The sequence below is a fragment of the Pholis gunnellus genome, assembly GCF_910591455.1.
Source record: "Pholis gunnellus genome assembly, chromosome: 6".
Lineage (NCBI taxonomy): Eukaryota > Metazoa > Chordata > Actinopteri > Perciformes > Pholidae > Pholis > Pholis gunnellus.
The window spans coordinates 20,713,665-20,734,408 of NC_136532.1; the positions used below are offsets into that span (position 1 = coordinate 20,713,665).

A 20,744-nucleotide genomic window follows, 5' to 3' on the forward strand; every position below is an offset into this window, starting at 1 on the left:
TGAGGATGAGGATGAGAGATGAAGAGTGAGGATGAGAGGTGAGGATGAGAGATGAAGAGTGAGGCTGAGAGGTGAGGATGAGAGGTGAGGATGAGAGATGAAGAGGGAGGATGAGGATGAGAGGTGAAGAGTGAGGCTGAGAGGTGAGGATGAGGGTGAGGATGAGAGATGAAGAGTGAGGCTGAGAGGTGAGGATGAGAGATGAAGAGTGAGGATGAGAGGTGAGGATGAGGATGAGGGGTGAAGAGTGAGGATGAGAGGTGAGGTAAGGATGAGAGGATGAGAGGTGAGGATAAGAGGTGAGGATGAGAGGTGAGGATGACAGGTGAGCTCGTACGATTGTACTGGCCCTTTAAATAGGTTTTACATCCGGGGCAGCGCTTTAATTTCCCCTGACGGTCTGACAGACTCTTGTCGATGAAGACCCACCTCTAACGGGCTTGTTTACGACGGGTTAACAGGTACAAAACACGCATTACTGTGTCCGTTAAAGTAAACACGGTGTAATATAGACAGCTAGTCAGCAGTGTTGCATGTTACCAGGCAGCTTGAGATGTCAGCTCAAGTGTGGAGTAGGCCAAAGGGAAATATGGAGACGATATGTGATTGATTGTTTACATACAACTCTAGCTATCAGCTAACGTTATGCATGGAGGGTCACTTTATACAAGATTACCTGATTGTCTCGCTGCAGCCCAAAGAGTATCGTTAAACCCCAGGCTAACCTGACCTAGTTCCCCTTAAAGGAAGCCAATCATGTAACGGTAACGTCCATGGTGTCGCTGACACGCTGCTCGTCAGTGATGCTAGCAGGTAAACCAGTTAGCATCACGTCACCAATGTGCTGACCATGTGTTTGAGAGGATGAACGCCAAACTGACGAGCTAACGTCAGCTAGCTCATGAAACAGACACGCTCACTCAACCAAAGTTTGAGTCACCTTATCCACGTGAGCATCACGCGCCTGTTATTGACTCAGGTGGTGGTAACTTAATTAATTGGCCATCCTACCTGCCATTTGAAGTACTCACACTATATATAGTGTGCTGTTGAGGAGAGATAACACAGTCTGTATTTGTCCTTAACAGGTGCGCTGCTGCTGCTGCTGCTGCTGGCCCTCGGTTCACTATGGCCCAGAACCAAGTGATCCTGCAGTTCCGCTTCTCCACATTTGGGGACTCCATGCTGCAGAAGATGAACCTCTTACGACACCAGAAACGCTTCTGTGATGTCAGTGTGCGCATCAACCAGCTGGAGGTCCCCGGTCACAAGGTAGTGTTTGCGGCCGGCTCCTCTTTCTTGAGGGACCAGTTCATCCTTCAGCAGGACTCCAGGGAGGTCCAGATCTCCATGATCCAGGATGCGGAGGTGGGCCGGCAGCTGCTGCTGTCCTGCTACACGGGTCAGCTGGAGTTTCCTGAGCTGGAGCTCGTGAATTACCTGACAGTGGCCAGCTTCCTCCAAATGGGCCACATTGTGGAGCAGTGCACTCAAGCTCTCAGCAAGTTCTTCAAACCCCAGTCTGCACGCAAGCTGGAGGTGGATGTGGGTATGAAGAGGGAGACGAAAGAGGGTTTAACCTCCCAGGCCCAGAGAGAGCAAGAGCGCTCTCAGGTTCAGACTTCTCACCAGGATGAGGAGGAGGTGATGCAGGCTGGGGACGACAACAATGGCAGCGATGTGGACGACGGCAGCGACGCGGACGATGGCAGCGAAGACGACGAGGACGACGAGGACGACGAAGTGTTTATACAGCCTACGTCCCCTCTTCAGACCTTAGGCAAACGTCCAAAGCAGGGTGTGGTGGAGAGTGACATCACTATAGTAAAAGTGGAGTCTGTGTCTGACGTAGCAGAGAGCTCCATCACTGGTAACCTCCTCACCAGTCCTGCTCCCCCTACACTCCACTCTCCTGAGCCCCAGCACTCTCTCATCAACTCCACTGTGGACAGTCGCGGCAGTGAGATGGCGGTTCCGCCCGGTGTGGCCGGATACCCGCTCGGTCCTCCTCCTGCAGAGAAGCACAGTGTGCACCAGAGGAACTACGACAAGCCCCTCCAGTGGTACCACCAGTGCCCCAAGTGCGCCCGGGTCTTCCGCCAGCTGGAAAACTACGCCAACCACCTCAAGATGCACAAGCTGTTCATGTGCCTGCTGTGCGGCAAGACCTTCACGCAGAAGGGCAACCTGCACCGGCACATGCGTGTCCATGCCGGCATCAAGCCCTTCCAGTGTAAGATCTGTGGTAAGACCTTCACTCAAAAGTGTTCTTTGCTGGATCACCTAAACCTGCACAGTGGGGATAAGCCGCACCGCTGCAACTACTGCGACATGGTTTTCGCTCACAAGCCAGTTCTCCGCAAGCACCTTAAACAGATCCACGGGAAGAACAGCTTCGACAACGCAAACGAAGGCAACCTGCACGACGGGGGGCTCGACTTTGAATATGACAATCAACAATATCGTCCCCATTCACTGAAACTGCAAAGGGATTCACTTGTGGGTCTGCAGGCCTCGGGCCTCTCTTCTTACCTAGAGACACAGGGCTGAAATCTGATTGGATAAAAGCTCTACTTAAAACAAGCTGCACTGGAAGCAGAGCAACTGAGGAAGACCGTAGCTGTGCAATGAGCAAATAAGATAATGGGGAAATTTTTTTTTATAAATTATAATACATGTGTATTTATGAAAGATTATAAAATAGTGGGCCTCGACAGAACTTTGTGATTCTGTCTAGGCCCACCACTGGTGTGTGTGTGTGTGTGTGTGTGTGTATATATATATATATACAGTCTACTGTAGCCTTTCTTTCTTACCTGTGTTATCACGGACTCTATAACTAAAGGAAACTTGAAAGAGGGCGGGCTAAAAAACTATTTTATTGAAGGCAAGCTACACCCGTGACGAACAGGATGCCAAAGTGTCTATATGAGCTGAAATGTTTCTTTTCTACAGACTTTATATCTGAGGTACTATTGGACCAAAGTGACATTGTATCTGTCCTGTGTTCATGGAAGTCAATGTGTGTTAAGAAATTAAAACTGATTCTTAATCGATGTTGGTTTCAAGTGTTCTTATTGTGACTCTCTTCTCTCCGCCAATCAAGCAAATAGGACTTCAATGTTTATGGTGCATCCAAGATGTAAATGCTGCATTCCTGATGTGAAGAATGAGCACAAATGTGTCGGCTAACACGCTCCTCAGCGTGCACGCTCGGTTTAACAAGCCTGTTTAATCAGTTAGGGTTTGTAGTGTGGCATGTAAATGTGTGGTGAGTTTAACAACGGTTCATTGTGTTTGCTGCAGTAGGTCCTCCGAGTATCTTCAGACCGGCGAAGAGATTACTACAGAGGAGTAACACAGCAGTGCACTTTTGATGTTAAACTGACCGATTCACCTTTCACAAAATGAAATGATAAAATTGCATGTGTCACAAAATTATTTTTTAATTTGACCCCAGCATTATTACATGTCATCTCCTGAAGAAATGGTAATACACAACAGAGTGACTCCTTTAGTGTTACTGAGAATGAACAAAGTATCACATGTACTGTAGAAAGTGTGACACATGCATTAGTTAATTATAGAGTAATAGGTGGTTTGAACAATCTGTGAGTTTGGCATGTTTATAAAAGATACTGGTGACAGGACAAGGACTACTCCCATAAGATCTATAGGCCTACAGATAATATTTGCTGAAGTATGATTATGATGTCCTTGCCGAAACCACAATGCCTTATTTTATTGTTACATGTGACTTACTACACGTATTTGAGGTTTTCTGGATCATTTTAACAGTGCTGCAAAGATCAAAAGAGCTTATACAGTTCACCCCCTCTTCTTGATGTGTGACAATGACACTGACCATCTCTTTGCAAATGTTGCACTGGATCATCTCTGACTCACCCTTATAAGTACGGGCAGTAAAAGTGGAGAGTGCTTTTGACTATATGTCTACTACATGTAAAACGTGCTGATGCCAAAAATCGATTTGAATACAATGATTTGAATAAGCTACGTTCTCTCATCGTTATTGCTCAGTAGTCCGTCACTGGTGTTTGGTGCAGCAGCGATGGGCAAGACTGCAGGCGGCTTCCAGAGCTGTCTGCATTACATGTTTGATTATGAAACACCAAAAACACTGGTTATTCCAAACCTATGGGTAGGATTTGTCTTCAGGTTCACCCAGTTTCTGGTGGTGCTCTATGTGGTGGGGTAAGTAACAAATGATGGGGGGGGGGCATGTGGGCATAAAGCTAATCTAGTCTTGAAGTACTGTTGTAGTGAGCTGCCTGGTGTTGCTCTACATCCGCAGGTATGTGTGTGTGGTGGAGAAGGCCTACCAGGTGACAGACTCTGTCGTCAGTAGCGTCACCACCAAAGTGAAAGGTTTTGCCTTCACCAACACATCTGACAGGGACCCCCAGTTTTGGGACGTGGCGGATTACGTTATCCCGCCTCAGGTATTTATCCAGACATTTCATCTCGCACTCGTTCCATTCCAACTCATCCTCCATGGTATATCGTCTAGTGTGCTAAACTCATCCACACAGTTTGACTGGGAGTTAAACTATTTAACTGCCTTGTGACGTTTGTGCTTCTCTTCTGTCTAACAGGGTGATAATTCATTCTTTGTTTTAACCAATATGGTTGTTACCCCCCTTCAAACTCAGTCACGTTGTCCTGAGGTGAGTCACCAACACAAGTGTATCTTTTAGGGATGCAACTGATGATTACTTTCATTATTGATTAATATGTCAAACAAATTGATTGATAATTTAGCCAAATGTGCCAGAAACATTTTTTTAAATGTCCATCACAAGTTTCCATATACAAAACCCAAACACATTTTAGTTGGATTAGTTTAGATTATGTAATCCTCACTTTTGGAAAGGTGGAACCAGCAAATGTTTGGCTAGCGGCGTGGCTCTAGAGATGGTAATATCTCAACAATAATTGGATGGATTGCTGTACAAATTCATGGTGCCTGGACGATAAATCCTGATTACTTTGGTAACCAGATATTTATCGCATTGGATGGAAAAAAATAAATATACAGGCAATGGTAAAGCATTAATAATGGTATGTTATATAAAAGCCCAAAAAGCTAAGGTCGGGGCTATGATGGGCACAATGCACATTATTTAGGTTCATTGTTGTTGTTCAACTCACATAAACTCCAACCTGCTTAATAACTTTACCACATAAGCATTAATATGCAGATGTGCACCTTGCCTCATACTAACAGGGTCACATCCGATAAGATAAAATAGAACTTTATCAATCCCGAAGGAAGTTCTTGTGCCACTTTCATAGAGATTATAACAGAAGAAGAGCAAAAAACATTAGAATACAAATATAAACAAAAACAAACAATAGAATAACAATTATTAACTGTAACGAAATAATACTGACACCATTGTAAAATAGAACACAATAGCAATAAGAGTAAGGCAAATAAATAAAGTAAAAAATTCAACTAAAATATAAAAAGTAAAACAAAACAACAAAGTACAACAATTGTATAAGAAGTGATACTAACACCAGTGCCTAATGGAAACTAAAAAAGAAAAATAATATTGAGCATGATAATGAGAGAAATATTGTCAATGATAGTTATTATTTCTCACATAGATTAATGAAAAATAATATTGAAATGTAATATTGCACAATGCTGAAAAAAAGTAATATTGCACTTGATGTAGTTATTATTGTAAGTGTCACATTTTGCAGCTGTTGTCTTAACCCTGCAGAAGAAGGGGGGAGGAGTTAAACAGTTTGATGGCCACAGGTAGAAAAGACTTCCTGTGGCGCTCTGTGGTGCACCATCAGGCGACAGGTTAACGGTGGTGATTTCTCCTCCAGCTTCCAAGCCCATCTTCTACTTGTGTGGATGACTGTGACTGTATCGAGGGATACAATGATCCCCGAGGCAATGGTAGGTCCATTAATAAGTGTTAATACATCAGCTATGTATTATGTGATACCACACAGCAAACACCACCTGACATTAATCTTCCGCTCAGGTATACGGACAGGGCTGTGTGAGAACGCTTCCACGACTGTCCAGACCTGTGAAGTGCTCTCATGGTGCCCTCTTGAAATAGACAAGCTGCCCGAGTAAGAATATATTCAATGTTGTAGTATTCATAAGTAATAAGTATAATGTAGATATGGCTTGACATGTTGTGTCCCACAGACATGCACTGCTGGCTGCAGCAGAGAACTTCACCGTGTTGATTAAAAACAGCATAACATACCCGAAGTTCAACTTCCACAAGTCAGTGTTTCTGAGTGAAACAGAAAGGCTCATTCTATCAATGTAGAATATGCAAATGTTCTGTTTTATTGTGTGCCATTATATCAAATATATGTCTTTCTTCCTGCCTCAGAAGAAACATACTATCACATGTTAACTCCTCATACCTGAAGAGGTGTGAATTTAATCGTGCAACAGACCCTGACTGCCCCATATTCCGCCTCAAACGCATTGTTTCGGAGGCTGGAGAGGAATTTGAAGACATGGCTGTAAAGGTATATGCACACAATTTAATATGATTCCCCTGCACACTTTCTTATCTCTTTCCTCCCTTGGATTTCAGTTATATAACTGATTAAAGTGTCAAAGTTGTATTTGTTGTTTGTAAAGGGTGGTATCGTCGGTATTATTATTGACTGGAGCTGTGACCTGGACTGGTGGGCAAGGAAATGTTACCCCAAGTACAGCTTCCGCCGGCTGGACAGCAAACATCCTGTCAACAATGTGGCTCCTGGATACAACTTCAGGTGAAACCATTTTTTAACAAACGCTTATGGATGAATAGGTTAAGCTGGTAAAACAAAAAAGAGTTGATCAAAAATTAAACACTGGTTTTAGGTTTGCAAAATACTACAAGACCCAAGATGGAGAGGAAACAAGGACCTTAATCAAAGCATACGGGATCCGGTTTGACGTCATTGTATTTGGAACTGTGAGGCCAGATTAAATCTTTAAATTGCAATGACTTAATGTGTGTGTTCTCTCTGCTTTAACAACACCCGGGGTGTTCTTTTATCTCACAGGCAGGGAAATTTGGAATTGTACCAACCATAGTGCACTTGGGTGCAGCTCTGTCATTCCTCAGTTTGGTGAGTAGACAGGTTCACTTGATGTGATGCGTTAAATGGAAAAGAAGCAATGATACACAGGATTTGTGTGTTTTCCTGCAGATTCCCATGGTTGTTGACTGGTTTATGTTGACATGCGTGAGAAAAAGAGATCTTTATAGCAGACATAAAGTCACATATCTAAATGAGGACGCCGTCACTGAATCAGTAAGTGGCCTATCCTTTAGTTTCACATTTTACATTCCTCACTGCTTACAATAATTTGGGCTAGTTGTACAATCAATCTTTTTATTTCTCTTTTTATAACACAGGTGTCGATGGGAACCAGCTACGGAACCCAGTAGCTCGCTCACCTGAACTTTATTTTCCTGTTAAAGGTTTTTTGAGGAGTTTTTCTTCTTCCAATGCGAGGGTCCAATAACAGAGGATGTCCTATGCTGTGCAGACTGTAAAGCCCTCTGAGGCTAATTTGTGATTCTTAAACTTCAAATGAAAAAACAGAGATCTTCATAATTATTTGAATTCTTCAATAAAACTGGTTAAATGTCTAAATCTAAAGAAAAGGTGTATGTTTTAATTATCATTTTAAAGATGAGTCCCCCGCACCGCACGGGGGCAGCATCACTTTAAGTGACAACATGACCACACAGAAGAAGCTTCTCAGTATGCTAGCAAACAACAGAGAAGTGAAGCAGGGCAGCTTTTTAGAAAGAGGCACCGACCTAAAAAACTTGCTAAAAATATACAATTTGTCTTACTTGTACCCTTTATTTGTTTAGTTAACTAATAAGTGTATGTACTGCAGTGGCGTGTGTCGAGGAGCTAGCCTCGCTATTTATGCAGCTAACCGGCCAACTGACCAGTTCATACTGTTAGCCTGACAGCTAACGTTGGAACTGGCAGTTGGGCAGCTGGTTTCTGCTCGTTAGCATCCATGAAGAAACCCAACCCTGGATGAATATGCTGTGAGCAAGACTGACCAGCTCGTCTCGAGTTAGCTAGTAAGACAGAATACAACAGAATGACAGGTGAGTGACACCATATCAACCACTTCATACACACGGACTGAGCTAGCCTAACGTTGCTTTTCTGACAGTTTGGTTTAATCACGAACTAATGACTTAACACCGTGGGGTTTTCTCAGAGGATGCCGTCTTGCTGGATGTCCCTGTCATTCGGCAGCTCTACCACTGGGACTGTGGGTTAGCCTGCTCCAGGATGGTCCTCAAGTAAGTGCACAACAAAGTCGTTTACTTCTAAAAGAAAAAGAATAAAACATAATGTGAATCATGTTTGCATAATGTTATGAAGTCTGCCAAAAGGTGTTCTGGATAACAACAGTCTTCACCATACACATTATATTCAAAGTGAAATGTTTAACACCATTGCACTACAGTTGACCCACAGTCTCTTAACTGTCCGATCTTGCAGGTACCTCCACCCAGTCAGCGATGAGGAGTTTCAGAGAGCATGCTGGGAGCTCAAGCTGACGGAGAGTGTGTGGACTATTGACCTGGCTTACCTCATGGGCCATCTAGGAATCAAACACTGCTTCTGTACCCAGACTCTGGGTGTTGATAAGGGCTTTAGGAATCAGGTACTTTGCCCCAATCTAAGCTGTCAGTACTGTCCGAACCAGAGTTCTCGATTTTCTGTGTACGTTAACGGGGTCTCTGTTGTCTTTTGCTGTGGTTTGCAGTCCTTCTATAAGAAACACTTTGATACAGAAGAAGACCGAGTGAATGAGCTTTTCCTTAAAGCAGACAGCAAAGGTGTGGCGGTGAACAAATGGTGAGTTTTCTGTTGGGTTTTTTTATTCACGTGTACAAGCCACCAGCTTTTGCCTGAGACAAAGCAAACCTAACACCTGACGTGTGTTTGTGGATGTCTCCTCACAGCTCTGTGACGCTTCAGGAAATCCAGTCTCATCTGGAGCAGGGTCACGTTGCCATAGTGCTGGTTAATGCCGTCGTCTTGACATGTGAACTCTGCTCCTCGCCTGTCAAATACTGCTGCTTCCTGCCTGTGGGCCAGAAGTGTTTCTGCAGGAAGCCGGAGTACCAGGGTCACTTTGTCGTAGTATGCGGCTTCAACAGGACCACCGGCTGCATTTTCTACAACAACCCAGCATATTCTGACCGTGAGTAATGTCATATGTCCAAAGCACCAGCAGAATGTGGCAGAAGTGTATGAATAAGAAAGTAATAACAATACAAGTTACACTACTAATGGGCTACAAGGAAAACTGCCTTTCTGAAAACGGTCTAAAATAAATGTAATGTCAGATTTTGTTTCCGTTTGACACCTAGATTGTTTTCTTTTTGGATAAATGTAGTGCTCAATTAGTGGATTAAGTGACAAGTTGCTTGAAATACAAATGATCAACAGATTGATGTTTGATTGTTTGCAGCCTTAGATAAGCATATTCAGTCCACTTTGTTTCAAAGCTTTATATGAATGGTTTTGTCAGCATTGTAGACATTTTACTCAACTTCCAAGATATTACTTTATTTCTACTTTTCAAAACAATCAAGAACTTTACGGAATTAACATTTGAGATAGTGACATTTTGACCAGATGATGGCGCTAGGTGAAATGTAATGGACTTATTACAATTAACGTGACTGTCTGTACCAAATTTCATGGCAATACATCCGACAGATGGTGAGATATTTCACTTAATCCCCTAAATGTGAACCTCAAACACAGACATTAACCACGCTGCTGGAGTGAACAATTAGCTGATTCTTAAACGACTATAATCATCTGACTGCCACTGTAGTAACAAGCTATGTCTTAAGTTTGGAGCTGACCTGTGTGTGTGTGTGTGTGTATGTGTGTGTTCAGGGGTGTGCTGCACCAGCGTCGGTAACTTCGAGGAGGCTCGGCGGAGCTACGGGACAGACGAGGACATCCTGCTGATCTTTAAGGAGAGTTGATGGACAGCGATGATGGGTTTGGATTTCCCTCTTCCTCAGCTCATTGTTGTAGTGACCTGATGCTGCAGGTCCACAGTCTCAGACTAGCGGCTCCTCCCTGCTATCGCAGATCCACCCCCCACCCCCCCACCGGGGCCTTCCTCTCCGGTGCTAAGAAGCCCAACTGCTCACATGACTGCTGCAGACCCACCGCTCTCTTATAAAGCCACCACCACCACTCGACCACTGCAGGATTAACAGCTGGGAGTTTCACAAATCTAAGTTAAATTTATTTTTGTATTCTCTTTTTTTGGGGGATTAGCAGATAGACCAAATGGATTTTTATTGCGTCTCGTTTGAATTTGAATGACTCAAATATGAGCTGTTGAAATCTCAAGCTGTGGAGCGCTTGAGGTGGAGTGCTTCAGACTTGTGGAACTACAGTGGATGAAATATTGGAATCATGACGGAAGAAGACTGGAAATAGTGTGCACATAATTCAGGGCTTAAAACATTTAGTATAAACAATGTATTTGTGCTGTTCAGTGTTGACGTCCTGAAGAGGCTCATCAACAGCCTCACCTCCACTTGCCTTTAAAAAAAAAAGAAAAATCCTCCTAACTCACCTCATCACGTTTTATTCTGATTCTAACAGGAAGTAGTCGTGCTTTGAGAGTTCTCAGGTAGTTAATTTCCTGAAGTGTGACATCATCCACAGATAGCTAGTGCAGTGCCCCATAATATCTGTGGAACTCAATCCGCCTGCAGGAGAACACGGACAGACTGAAACATGGACTCACCAGGTGGACGGAGACATTGTTCGGTTGTTTCGACTGTGCGGCAGAACAAAAAGGTGGAACTTTGACTCGTGTTCTAAGTTGAAAGTGGTGAAGACCTTTCCTCGTTGTCACTTAAGTTTTATTTTGTCATTTTTGGTATTATGAGTACGTTTTTGCACTACACTTTCCAAACCAGACATTATGTGTTATTTAAATAAATCATGAAATCGTTGTTCTTGAACTGATAAAAAGTGATTTCTTCCTGGTTGTGCTTTGGTAAGAATAAATGGCACGTTTTAAACCTCAAACCTTATTTTTTATTAAAACATAGAGCTGCATTTATTATGTTGTGATTAAAGAAGGATTTGAACATGTGCTCCAACCTTGTTTTCTGTTTTTCTGGAGTATTTAATGAGAAACCTGCACCTAAAATTATATACTAACATTTTGTCAGATGGAATAAAATCTGATCTTGGTTCTTTAATGTATGGATTTAATAGTCATAAAGTACTCTTTAAAAGAAAACATATTTTAGGTTATACAAAATACAATTTGAAATGCAGTTTTTAACTAAATCCCATCCCAACATCTTTCTACTGGTGCTTCTTAAGAAAAATAAAGGATGTCTCGCATGCAGTCATGCAGATTTGAGCTCAAAGAGACTCATTTTATTCTTAAAACAAGAAATTATTCATCTCACAGATGAAGTTTGAATTCATAAGCAATATATTAAACTCTTCAATTCAATACACTCAGTCACTACTGCCTCACATGGTCTGTCTGACCTCTTGCTTACAGTGGCTAATGTTAGCTGTTAATGTGTAACTGAGTCAGTTCACTGACTTTGTGACTCTTAGCATTAACCCATAAGCGGCCGCTGTATTTAGTATTTCATATACAGAAAATGATGAAACCCACATGTTTGTGTTATTTTTAAAAATAAAATCAAACAGTGGCATTATGTAAACAAACTGGCATTAAAAAGGCTCATCTTCAAAAATAAATCCAATAAATGGATATTAGTAATTAGGATCAGCACTGATTTTAGATTTTAGCAATATATAATAACTTTATGATTTCACACAGACATAGTGAGCAACTTTTTTTTATTAAAAGGCACACGGGTTACCTCTCCTATTGTGGAATATCATCTACTCTTTCACAATGTTGGGTTTGAAGTCCTGTCTCACAGTCTTGGTAAGTTCCTCTGCATACTCAGAATACCGCCCAGTCATCTGCAAAGAAAAGCACAGTAAACAGGTAGATTAACAGTACATCAGGAGAACAGATTGTATTTACCACAATGGAGCTCACATTACTTAAGCAAGTACAACCCTTCAATCACTGCAGGAACAAACGCGCACACACACACACACACATCCTTTTTTTTAAAGTAGGTCAAAGTGAGATGTACAGGGAGGCCTCAAATGCTGTTCCCAGTTATATTTACCTTAAAACTCCATTTGTCGCTGATTTGTCTGTTCAGGTTGAGATCCATTTCTACAACTAGGAGTCCGTCACGGGTCCTGGAGAGCCCCGGGCTGCGGCTGCCGTCAGGAGCAGCCACGTAACTGGATCCATAGAAGTGTCCAAAGTCATGGTGAGCTGCAGAAGTCAGAAGATGTCTGTCAGTCACTGCAACTGAAATCATTCACACTGCCTCTGACAGCTATTCACCATTTAGATATAGATAACATAAAGACTGCAACATTACAAAACATTCAAGTTATCCTTAATAAACTTATTTATGCAAATGTACACGTTAAGGAAGCTAAATTAAAGTTTCTCAATTCCACCTGAGGAATAAATCTCTTACCTTTTTTTCCATCACCAGACGTGAATTCACTTTGGAAATGTTCCTGTGTGAAATACAAGAATGCACAGAAAGTCACGAAAGCTCCCAACAGTGACTGTTCAGCCGCTGAGTGGAGGGCCAAAGCCACCACTGATACTAAGGTCATGTTTCAGGGACGTGGGAGGTTTTGCAACCTACTGCTTTGTAACTTCAGGATAATAAATCAGTGAAGATTAAATAGTTGTAGTTTTTTCTTTGTTAAATGCTTGAAAATTATGAATGTTTTCTAACCAAACCAGATGAAAAAAAGAACACTTTTTAATCCATAAAACAAAAGCCACAAGTAGGATTGAGTATGTCTAAAACCCGACTGCTGCCCTGCTCTTGAGTGTCAAAGCCCAGCGTGTATGAATACAGACAGACTGCAGTCACAGAGACCGACTCACCGTCCCCACACGGTTGATTGCACAAGTGAAACAGTGGTTAGCTATTGCTGCATTCCTGGCCTCGATAGACCACATGGGCTCACTGTAGGCAAAAGAAAAAATACATTATTCTTAATGTATATAAAACAATATACAACAACAACAACTTCAGTACGGGATATACCAACAGCAATAGGTCTAGTTTTATGTGGGAATTAAGGGAATATGTACAACTAAAGCCCAATATTGACAATATTAATTACATGCTGCGTATTACCTCAGAGCTCCAACAGTAGCTGAGGGGTTGAAGATGATCTCCGCTCCATTCATGCTGTACATGAACCAGTTGAGAGGGTGATGGCGGCCGTAGCAAATATTCACAGCAATGTTCCCAAACTGTGTCTGGAACACTGTGTGGCCGGTGTCGCCCTCCATATAATATGTAGACTGGGTGTAAAAGAAACACAGTGAACAGAGCAGTTTGCCTAATTTCACACAAGTGCATTTACAGAAATCCCTCACTAACCTCATTAAAGTCTCCAATCCTGGGAATGTGGTTCTTCCTGCTCTTTCCCAGCACATTTCCAGAGTTGGAGATCACCACCGCTGTGTTCCACAGAGTGCTGTGCAGCCCCTCTCGCTCCAGGATTGGAGAGACGACTACCATGTTGTATTTTTTGGCCAGCTAATGACAGAATCACAGTGTTTGTTAGGCCACTGCAGCGAAAGCATATCATGGCACATGTGGCAGACATCTGTAATCGCACCTCTTGGCAGAAGCGCGTGGTGTTTCCTTCTTCAGCAGACTCCGCAAACTCCGTCCACGGTTCTTTCTCGCGGGTGCAGAAAGCAAAGGGCATGGCTGTGGACGCCAAACGACAGGGTAGTCTTTCTTATTTTTTCTTACTGGCTTTTATGAAATGTGTAGTTGTGACCCATGAAAGCACTCACTCCAGGTCTCCTGGAAGCATACAATGTTTACACCGCACATGGCTGCCACTTCAACCATCTCACCAACACGGCTGTGCATGGCATTGATCTGTGGAGGAGACAACCAGAGGGTTTACACCAGTGACTTCTACATCAACGGCTTCAAGAGGAAATACTATCAAATGTACGGCATCCTGTCTGCCTCTGGCCTGTTTAATAACATGTGTCCGAGTCCTGACCTGGTCCAGGATGGGGGCATCGGTGGGCAGGACAATTTGGTTCTGAATGAGTCCCACGCGGATCCTTCTGGGCGGCCTCAGTTGTTCCTGTGCAGCTTCAAACCTGTAACCCTTCAGCTCGAAGTCACGCTCGGAGGCAGCGCTCACAGCACATGTCGGGAGGTCCAACTTCCTGCGACAGAGAAGACTCTTCATGACTGGTCACAGAATGGACACTCAAACAAGAAGATGATCCAACATTGATTCCTTGTAAGAACTGAACAATGTTAAACATTTTATTTCAGGTGTTTCTTGGGCTAAAACATTTGCCCCTTGGTTTATGTGTATTCTTCTTATAAAGTAAAATCAGTGTCTGTTCAAATGCCACATCGGACAGAAGAAAGTACTCAAATAGTTCGCATTTTGCTCTGGGATTCAAATTTTTTTATCAATTAATCTGCAGATTAATCGACAATGAAAGTAATAGTTATTTGCAGCATTAGTTTGTATTTTCCTACTTCACTGCATTATTCTCCCTTGTGTGTATACTTGGAGATGTGACTCATAAATAGAAGTCTGGAATAATCCTCACTAGTTTCTGTCTGTGTGCTTTTCAGCAATAACATCATTATTGGAGCAAATATACGTGTGTGATGCCTGCATCTACACAGAAACGACACGTTTAAAGTTTCAAACATGTTATATAATAATATTTTCTTTGCACAGTTTAAAGGTTGTGTGTTGAACGCTGCAGCTCAGACAACAGTGACCAAAGTCCAGAAGAATGATGATTTACCAGATCAAACTGAATAGAAAAAGCATGTTAAAAGACAATAATATGATCGAAGTGCCTGGTTCGCTAAAGTTAAAGTACTCTCGCGATAACTCACTGTGTTTCCTTCCCGAATAAGATGCGTTTCACCTCGGACAGCTCGGCCTCTGGCAGGTGGGTCTCCAGAGATTTCTCCAGCGATTCAAACTCACACGCGGACATTTCTGCGGTTTGCTGGAGTTTGCGGTGTCTGACGGGACGCACGTTTTAACCTGCTGCACTCGTTATGTAACCAGCTGTGTTATCACGTAGTCTGACGCAAATTCAGGGATTGTTGAGGAAGAAGACCCGACCGTGTCTGTCCAGCGGCTGTTAGGGGAAGTTAGTCATTAATTAACCACATGTGTGCCCCACCCGTGTGTATGTGTTGTGGGAATAATTCAACCAGCACTACACTACACTACACTACACACACACACTACACACACATTATTAAGCCTCTCAATTTGAAACTAGTCCCCACTTTGCGGAACGTGTACAGGCATTACGATATGAGTGTGCAAGAACTGACTTCAAAATAAAAGCTATCTTCCGGTATTCTGTAATATTATATAAATAAACATACATAAATAAATAAACGATTAAAACAAAGGGTGTAAATATTAAATACAATTAACTATTACTTCCACCCACCTGCAAACTGTATTTCAGAGACAATTGTTTGATTAATTAATCTTAATAATAAAGAATACATTTGAAGACTACAAAGCTCACCTCAAAATGAAAATAGAGTACTCTTCGAAAAAGATTGGCAAATAGCCCCAAAGTCGTTTTGTGGTACATGTATGTCTTTATAGAGGCTAACCCTCCCTAGCCATTTTTGACATTCAGGTATATGCATCTTATTGTTCACAATGCTGCTGTTTCTCCACACTTACCTTCAACTGCAAATGCGTTTTACTAGTTTCATCCTCAAGAGTTTAGGAGAACTGTCCTCTAGTGGCTGGAGTCAGCGTAACACATTGTAACGCATGTTTCATCTGTTTAATGATCAATTTGAGAATCCATTTGATGAAACATTAGAAATTTAGCACAAACGAAAAGGCTTGAAAAAACAGGTGGAATGTAGAATTGTCAGTAGATCATGAAATCATTATAACTTGGCCTCAGTAGATTTAATGATAGACATTTTAAAATGCTTGATAGCTAAATAGTTTGTTTATTTACGATTTAATGAAATTCTTGTTCACATTATTAAAAAATATATTTTATGTTTGTTGTTTTTGTGTGTGTGTCAGTGAGTCAGTCATCTCTGCCACTGCATTAAAAGCAGCAGGTCTATTTCTATGTCTATGGGTCTGGCTAACATTGACTAAGTAGAGACGTAATAAAATCTCTTCAGGTCAGGTTTAAATTATTTCTCGTTAGTCTCCTATAGCAGCACATCCCATAATTGACTAATTAGTGCCACCTGGTGGACATTCAAGATCTGCAGGGTTTCCCAAAGTGTTTTATGGCGGTGGTGATCCAGCACACACTTTTCTCTCCACAGTTCTCCCCTCACACTTCTCATCATTCAACCAATCCTGCTGGTCTGGCGAAACCACGTCGGTCTTTAGTCTTCAGGGGTTTAGGCATCCTGTGCACTGCTGTAGCAGTAGGCCTCTGTGTTCTCCCAGGAGGAATAGCAAACAATGCCTTAATGCAGGAATAATCACAGCAAAGCCCTCATCTATTCCCGGCAGTGCTTTATTATTGGGAGGTGTGGTGGCTGGTGAGTGCAGGAGCTTCTCCTCACTAATGCATCCATTCCTCATTGTTCCGTGTCTGGTGAGGAAAACACAAACACGTGCTGCCTTTTTACAGAGTGACACGTGCACATGCGAACACACGCAAACACGCACATCTAATAATACATATAATAATTGACTGTCATTTGGCATTATGATAACTTTTACTTTATTTTGATTTACTTTTTCATCTGCAGCTAATACTTCTAAGTACACTTTTAAATGCACAACTTTTAGTTCATAGTAATTTCCAATTGTTTTATGGCCACTTTTACTTTTTTATATTTCTACTGATACTGTCTAACTGTCTGTTAGAATAATATACAAACGTTTTGGATAAATCTGAAGCAGAACTATGTAATCTTCATACCATAGTTGCTCTACTTGCTCGGTATCTGGATACAAATGTTTCTGATATTGAGCTTGATGTCTAAAGTAACTCAAATATGTTATTTCTTACAGAAACATTAATCTTCCCAGAAGATTCCCAGATTTCACAAGTGTGAAGGTGGCTGTTTCAAATCCTTTGTGGTTAAAGCAGTTTGATAAGCTATGTCCTTTGTGCAACTGTGAGATTGAAGCTATCAATAGAATTAAAAAAATGAGACATGATATTATGTTGTTTTTTTCACTCACTTTTTTATTGAAGACAGCGTCAACCATCATCCAATACATCATGAATTACAACTAAGGTGGCCAAAAGATAGAAAACATACATTTAAAAATACACAAAAACTATATCTGACCTATTGTTTGCATGGTTATAATACAGCTAGTCTATTAATATGTAAATATGTCTGGATAGTGTCGAATGAAATCAGACTTTAAAGTCTTGACCAGTACAGACACTATTTAAGATGGTGTTTCTTGTTATTTGCAGAGACGTTTTTGCTCCTGGTTTGGCCGGCGGGACTGCTCCTCTGCGTCCGGCCTCTCGTCTTTCTGTCTCGCTCCTTGTCGGGGTTCGACAGTTTCCTCAGCAGCTCTACAACAGAACAGTTGAATTTAAATCGTGACTTAAAGTCTGCTGGTTGGTTCAGCACTGGTGAGCTGCTGCTGGTTTTTGTTACCTGTTAACTCGGGATGACTCTGGCTGCAGTTGTTTAGGAGAGACACATATTTACGACCTCCAGTATCATCGTCTCCTGAAGGGAAGTAAAGTCATGAACTTGAATGTGTAATAAAACAGCTTGACAAGGTTATAGTTTGTCTGACCTTTCCCCCCATAAAACAACATGAAATATACTTGTGTTACAGTAGAATACCTCCCTGAGCAGCAAATCAAACTACTATATCCTCCAAACTGAAAATATAACTATAACTAACATTTTATGATACCATCTAGATTTATCTATGTATTGTAAAAAACGACACACTTTTAAATTCATATGATCATTATTTTGTCAGTCAGACACACGTTACCTCTGAAACTTTGAAAAGCACCATTATTTGTCTGTTCTATAATTGTTTTTTCTCTCCAAATATTAGCTAAACTTGGAGACAAACTGGACGGACTCACGGCACACTCGCAGCAGGGCGTAGTATTGTCTCTCTACCAGCACGCTGCTGGCCAGAGCCACACTTTGCTGCTTCCCCTCCAGGTTCACCACTCTGCCGCTGCTGTCCATCAGGTCCACGCACTCTGCAGGAGGAATTGTAGGATTTATTTTTATACATAGCACTCAACATTAAATACTTTGTACTTACAAAATAATGGAAGGGGTCAATAGATGAAGATGTTGTCAGACAAGCTGACTACATAGAGTTGGTGCTTTATGTGCATTATGCTGCTTTTGCACTATATTAATCCCAATAGCAGATAAAAGGAATTTTAATGGATAAGTTTCACTAATGGAAGAATTCCGCCTAACTGAGCAAGTCCAAACCACTAACAGTGTTGAGAGCTGTTAAGTACCTTTGAGGTCCAGACCGCATTTCTCCTTTAGATGATGGATGAAGTTGATCAGCTTACAGTTGAGATTGAACATTTCCATCCTGTTGTCTGTCAGGAAAAGAAAACAACTATTAAAAACACTACGTTGCACATTAAACTTTGATTATTACAGTTTATTCTCCCTGCAACAAACCACTCTCAAATAACAATAATCAAGCCTCAAATAATACTTTCAATCCTACATCAACAGTGTTATTAGTTACATTTTTTCCTCCTTGAAAAGCTGCGAGAATATAATACATCCAGGAACTTTACTAACCTCCGAGCAGGATAGTGACAAACATGTTCTGGTCCTGACTGCAGTTAGACTCCACTAGTTCTGCCACCACCGGGACCTGTTTATTCCACAGAGCCCAGGGAGTAACTAGTTTGGACTGGGCACGAAATGCAACAATGGAGGCCGTTAAATCAGTGTTGTGGTCGACACTTTGTGACAAAGATTCAGCTCGGAGGGAGAGGCTGTATGAACTGGCCTGCATAATGTAGAGATGGTAAACACACACACACACACACATACGCACACAAACCTCTTTTGCATCGTCCTCCTCTTCTTCTACTTTCGAAGCAGAAGCCTTTTAAATGAGGAAGACAAGGGACTGCAGCTGCTCGTATCCATGGAGTCTCTACACACAGACAGACTGGCACTCTGGACTTTATAGATACAACTTGTTGGACAGTGATGTCAAGACTGGCAACAAAAAAAGAGGCTTTGTTGTTGAAATAGCCTGACCCTCACTACACATTACAGTGATAAATCAACAGCGCTATAGCCTAATAAGCACTTATATGTTTGAGAACTACCTTAAAACGACAATATTCAATATTTCTTTAATAATGTCTGATATAAGAATGTAAAATGTTAATTTGACTGTGAAAAAGGTTGCCTCTTTACCTTCTCACATGCCCAGATCCCTACATTCAGCTGAGCCACCAGTGCCTTGTTAGGCATGTCCTTTAGTCTAATTGATTGTTGTAGGAAAGAGTGAATAAGTAAGCATGTTTGCACTTCTGATACAAAGTTACTCAGGCATTGATTGAGTATAGTTGTTGGGATCCGCTTGCTGTGAGGCTGTGAAGCTATTTTGCTCTTTGTTAACATTCCTGGGACTTTTGTTCATCTCCTGTTTCATTGTAATTTCTGGTTAATAAAACCACCACCTTTTGCACTTTTTTTCCCCCACTCACCTCCAGTGCCACACTAAAATGCCTGATTTATGTAGAAAAACTACCAGTAATGCTACAGTGACAACGTGGGATCTGCAGCTCCTCTCGGCTCAGCGTTTTACAGCCTTACAGCTCACAGCGTCCCCGTTGAGGTTCACTCCCACTGCTCTCTTGGGCCGTTTCTTTGGTTTACAACTTGTTTCCCAGGTGATAATACAGTCAGTGTTTTGTTTACAGCTTGTTTCTGCAAACTGTTAAACATCCGGCTCATTGGCTGCTAAATGCTCCACTATGCTCACCAGCTTGTTGCTGACTTAACTAAGTCTGCTGTTTGGTGCTGGCCAATTAGTGTTCAGCGGATTTATCCGAGATTTATGCTAAAACCAGCTAAATTACCACCATCGGCACACTCAGCTCAGAAAAAATGTGGCGTTGAAATGACCAGCCAAGAAATAGACAGGACATAAAGCTCTGTAAAACTTAAAAAAGAAATTTGGATGGATTAAACAAATGTAATATATGTAATATATTTGATTAGTGAGCTTCAGCTAGCCGTTTATCTCTGCTCCCAGTCTTTATGTCAAACAAATAAGTATATTTGTAAAAATGACTATTTTGAACTATTCCATTATTATAAAATATTGATTCGAGCAACTTTGAATGATTTCAAACAAATAGACACATTTATAGTTTCTTTGCGATGGCGATCGAGTTTTCTCACTGGATCCTAAAGTTTTGAATCATAACCTTGATAAGATCCAGCTGAGGAGATAAGTTGTCGCCAGACAGGACAGCAGCAGAGCACGAGGACCCAGCCGGTCTCTGTGTGGAATCTTTCAAAAAATGCACTTTAAGTCCCGTGGGAAAGCATTGGAAAAGAAGTGGGCCCTGC

The 20,744-nt window shown here is 41.8% G+C and overlaps 5 protein-coding genes across 5 annotated transcripts; 3 read left to right on the forward strand and 2 right to left on the reverse strand.

The window, feature by feature from the left end:
* The first annotated feature begins 420 nt into the window (after positions 1-420).
* Positions 421-3,021, forward strand: zbtb26 (zinc finger and BTB domain containing 26). The gene is made up of 2 exons (XM_079161641.1): positions 421-461; positions 1,089-3,021. Exon 2 carries the CDS (start codon positions 1,129-1,131, stop codon positions 2,548-2,550), a length of 1,422 nt encoding a protein of 473 aa, XP_079017767.1. The 5' UTR covers positions 421-461; positions 1,089-1,128; the 3' UTR covers positions 2,551-3,021.
* Positions 3,022-4,062: 1,041 nt separating this feature from the next.
* On the forward strand, positions 4,063-7,705 carry p2rx4b (purinergic receptor P2X, ligand-gated ion channel, 4b). The gene is made up of 12 exons (XM_079162041.1): positions 4,063-4,215; positions 4,316-4,463; positions 4,617-4,688; positions 5,866-5,938; positions 6,027-6,120; positions 6,200-6,280; positions 6,393-6,534; positions 6,650-6,786; positions 6,878-6,971; positions 7,063-7,128; positions 7,210-7,314; positions 7,419-7,705. Exons 1-12 carry the CDS (start codon positions 4,073-4,075, stop codon positions 7,449-7,451), a joined length of 1,188 nt encoding a protein of 395 aa, XP_079018167.1. The 5' UTR covers positions 4,063-4,072; the 3' UTR covers positions 7,452-7,705.
* Positions 7,706-7,797: 92 nt separating this feature from the next.
* On the forward strand, positions 7,798-11,178 carry gucd1 (guanylyl cyclase domain containing 1). The gene is made up of 6 exons (XM_079161985.1): positions 7,798-8,135; positions 8,252-8,336; positions 8,539-8,704; positions 8,807-8,898; positions 9,006-9,247; positions 9,955-11,178. Exons 1-6 carry the CDS (start codon positions 8,129-8,131, stop codon positions 10,044-10,046), a joined length of 684 nt encoding a protein of 227 aa, XP_079018111.1. The 5' UTR covers positions 7,798-8,128; the 3' UTR covers positions 10,047-11,178.
* A 382-nt stretch (positions 11,179-11,560) lies between these two features.
* On the reverse strand, positions 11,561-15,450 carry upb1 (ureidopropionase, beta). The gene is made up of 10 exons (XM_079161843.1): positions 15,063-15,450; positions 14,194-14,365; positions 13,976-14,063; positions 13,792-13,886; positions 13,551-13,709; positions 13,302-13,471; positions 13,046-13,127; positions 12,621-12,663; positions 12,255-12,409; positions 11,561-12,039 (listed from the first exon to the last, which is right to left on the reverse strand). Exons 1-10 carry the CDS (start codon positions 15,164-15,166, stop codon positions 11,956-11,958), a joined length of 1,152 nt encoding a protein of 383 aa, XP_079017969.1. The 5' UTR covers positions 15,167-15,450; the 3' UTR covers positions 11,561-11,955.
* Positions 15,451-17,582: 2,132 nt separating this feature from the next.
* On the reverse strand, positions 17,583-19,637 carry c8h22orf15 (chromosome 8 C22orf15 homolog; the record flags this gene model as incomplete). Its single annotated transcript, XM_079160774.1, has 6 exons — positions 17,583-17,719; positions 17,805-17,879; positions 18,254-18,376; positions 18,650-18,736; positions 18,948-19,062; positions 19,581-19,637. The coding sequence occupies 6 exons, from the start codon at positions 19,635-19,637 to the stop codon at positions 17,583-17,585; spliced, it is 594 nt and encodes a 197-aa protein (XP_079016900.1).
* Positions 19,638-20,744: the final 1,107 nt, after the last annotated feature.